General features: G+C 36.5%; 1 protein-coding gene across 3 annotated transcripts in view; it reads right to left on the bottom strand.

Moving 5' to 3' along the window:
• Nucleotides 1-1,513: 1,513 nt before the first annotated feature.
• The window catches only part of LOC107710273 (endonuclease V), a 129,102-nt gene continuing 126,934 nt past the window's right edge, over nucleotides 1,514-3,681 (bottom strand). For 2 of the 3 annotated variants that reach the window (XM_016514997.1, XM_016514999.1), the window contains one exon: nucleotides 1,514-2,087. In XM_016514997.1, coding sequence (XP_016370483.1) covers nucleotides 2,028-2,087 — 60 coding nt within the window. In that variant the 3' untranslated portion in view covers nucleotides 1,514-2,027. The remainder of the gene's footprint in view (nucleotides 2,088-3,681) is intronic. The other variant, XR_001636577.1, reaches the window with a different exon arrangement.

Genomic DNA, 3,681 nt, shown 5'->3' with positions numbered 1-3,681 from the left:
GCTTTGTTTGATTTTGAGTACAGGTGAAATGGTTTTGAAGCGATTGTTTGATTTTGCCAGAAGAGTCAGGGGTTCTGTGAATTTAGTTTGAAGGTTTAGATTTGTGTTTAAGGTTTTGAGAAAAGGAGTGATGGTTTCAAGAAATGTGTTTTAGCAATTCAGAAAAACTGTAAAATAAAGTTGAATTTGAAATTGTTACGTCCACTATCACACCTGCTGTTCCCTCCCAACACACGAGGGAGCTATCACCTGAATATTAACGTCCGATTCTACCCTGACCTGTTCCGCTGCATCATCAGCTTGTGTATTTATAGGCCTAGCCCGCCAATTCACACTTGCGAAGTCTTGTTTATCGTTTCATATAGGCAATTCTGAGTGTCTACCTCTGTTTATCACTCTCTGTGTTTGGACTTTTACGGTTTACCCATTTACGCCTCTTTATGCCTGCTGTTTTGGACTTGTCAGCTCGGATTACCTTGCCTATTTTGTGCATGATCTTCACCTATTTGACCTTGCTTTGTCTTGCCCCATTAAAATTTCCTGCTCATGGATCCTCTCAAGTCTCCCGAGTCTTCGATACACACACACTCACATACATATATAATTTATTATTATTTGTTATAATATTTTAAATTTTTTCAAGATTTCTATCAATTCTTTTGGCCATGATAATCGTGTAGTGAAAAATCGTGTCTTTTGTTGTGACAGCCCAAATCCATGTCTAAAGTGGCAGTTTCCAGGATCTCAAGGTCTGGAAGAAAGGCAAAGGCGGATGGAGGATGTCCCCATAATGTCAGGGAATCACAATCAGCAGTCAAAACATTAACAAAATGAATCTGTGTAAATCAATTCAATTGAACATTGTTCAAATCAACTGAACATTGATTTAAATGTTTATTGAAGGTGCCCCAGTGTGTTTCAAGCTCTGTTTGGTTGGCCATAAGGAGCAGTAAGTAAGTAAATAAATGAATAAATAGGTAAATAAATAAATACATACAAAATCTGAGTGTTTTCATACACATTTATGGCCCATATTATGAAAGCACTTTGGTGATGCAGGGCCAGATAGGGCAGAAACTGTGTTGTTTATTTGGGAATGAGGACCAATGCAAATATCCTCCCCCTCCTTTTTGTTTCAGCCAATGTAAAATCACATTCCCCTCATTTACTTGTACAAGTGTCATTACATTTCCATTATGCCCTTAAATGCTGTTAAAAGTATAAATATAAGTTTGGTAATAAAATTGCTTTCCAGATCATTACAAAAATCAAGTTAAAAACTGAAAAATATTCAGCCTGAGCCCCAAGAGTTAAAAGAAAACTGATTTATGGAACTAATGTGGTTCAACAAAGTAAACCTATGCTGAGGGCAACCAAAATATCAAAAATAACAGACACTTTTAATATAAACACAACATAATTATGTATAAGTACAGGGATGGGAGGAGGGAAAAAAACAAACAAAACAAATAAGCTCAAATCTTTCCAACTAAAGATATTTATATCTTTATTTATTTACAGTGGACATGTACAATGTAAAAAGTAATTTATATGCAAATTGGAACTAAATGCAGCAGTGTGCAGAATAGGCTATCCAACAAATTAAAATAGGACAGAATTGAAGAAATAAATTCAGTAAAACAGAAAGGAATCCTGGTGATTACAAATATCAAGGGGAAAAGTGTATTAGCAAAACTTCTGAATTTGTCTTTTCTTTTACTTTTTCCCCCTCCATTCACTACATTATTTTCATAATGTACCCAAAACTCACTTGATAGATCTGCTTGGTAAAGTGTGCTGTTCTTACAATCTTTTATTTATATCAGATCCTGGTGACAGTGGAACATGAAGCTGAATAGCACAGCCCTACTTTTGTTTTCAGACACTATAGTTCCAGAAAAAAAGAAAAGTCTGTGTATACTACAAATCCACTAGCATGGTAAATTCTTGGATTCAATAATAAAAATTACCAGTGTTAATACAATGTAAGCATCACAGCATTCTCTCCTCTCACCCCATCTGTTCATCTAGGTAATGTCAGATATCAGGACATGGCAACGCAGGTATTCTCTTGAACGGATGTCCGCCTGTACAAAGATAGAAAGAGACCGAATCTTAGGCAGGCCCGTGTGGAATCTATACCTGCACAATGCAGCAGATTTAACACCCACCAAAAAATAATATAGGACTTACAGAGTATTTAAAAGTTGACTATGCTCTACATTTACCAGCTAATACGCTGTGTGCTGTGGTTGGTATCCTATTTTTGGCTTATTTGAACTTTCAGTAATATTATTCTGCATTCATTTAAATCTGCCTTTTAAAATGTTAAATTTTTTCCCCCAGTAATATTACAGAATTTTTTATGATGAATCCAGCTAGTCAATTTTAACATCCTGCAGAGTTGCACACTGTTCACGGGGTGATTATGCCTGTTTGCTTTATAGTAACATACATACAGTTATATACAGTTGAACTAGCCATTCAGAAGGTAAAGTTACTTGTTTTCTTCTATTCAGGTTTTTCTCAAACGGTAGTAAATGCTAGTAAACAATAGTAAAGGACCATGTATGTGTATGTGTGTGTTCAGTAATATTACAGAATTTGTGTGTATTATGGGAAAGGCTTCATCCCCATAGAGCTGACAAGATCCACCATAGGCAAGCTCTCAAAAAAAAAAAGAAAAAAAAAAGACATAAATGAAAATGAAATAAAGGCTCATTTGCTTTCTAATTAGCACATTAATTAATACAGATACAGTCATTGAAGCGGCATACAATCGCCACATAGAGGCTAGGTAGTGGGCTTGTGACTCGTTCGCACTCGGTCATTATCTCATCCATGGAAGACTGACGATCTTAACTTGCTTTTGAATTTTATTAAAGGTGACACATCATGAAAATCTGACTTTTCCAGGTTTTAAGTGCTATAATCAGGTCCCCAGTGCATCTACCAACCAAGGAAACATGAAAAAGATTAACCAAGTAACTTTGTTTTGGGAAGCCTTTTTCTGAAAGCGTCTGAGAAAACGAGTGCGTCTGATTTCGCTCCCTTGGTGACGTGGCAAAGGGATTTCTTTATAATATTACCGCCCCATAACCTGTAAGTTTACACCCACGGCGTTTCATTTGATTTCGCAAGCGACAACGGTGTACCAGCTCTAATGCCATGGAGAAAGTTTGAGCAAAACATGCTAACTGTTCTGTTTTTGGCTGCACAGACGAGCACAGAACACTATTTACAGTCCCAGCCTCAGAGGAGACAAGCAATGGATTTATTGATTCATTTTCAAAATGATATAATAAATAATCTGTGGAGTATTTTGAGCTGAAACTTCACAGACACATTCTGGGGACACCAGAGACTTATATTACATATTGTAAAAAGGGGCATAATATGTCTCCTTTAAAGCATATGAAAACCTGACTAGACCAATGCAATATGGTCAACAGAAAGTTGGCTCCCGCACCTCGCCCCTTCCAACCTAACAAACAATCCGACAAAGGAAATAATAAAGAAAACGGAAGTGATCACCTGTGCCCACGTGACCTTGAATAACCAATAAGAAATAACAAAAACCGACTGTTTTTTATGACTGTTTTTTGTAACTCGTGTGTTTTTAACGTAAACCTGTGTGTGAACAGGTGTGAACAGAACTTAGTTTAGTACTCACATGCTGTG

This window comes from Sinocyclocheilus rhinocerous, unplaced genomic scaffold (genome assembly GCF_001515625.1).
Source record: "Sinocyclocheilus rhinocerous isolate Xijiao unplaced genomic scaffold, SAMN03320098_v1.1 scaffold567, whole genome shotgun sequence".
Classification (NCBI taxonomy): domain Eukaryota; kingdom Metazoa; phylum Chordata; class Actinopteri; order Cypriniformes; family Cyprinidae; genus Sinocyclocheilus; species Sinocyclocheilus rhinocerous.
The sequence above is the reverse complement of the archived record's forward strand: the minus strand, read 5'-3'. Positions and strand labels throughout refer to the sequence as shown.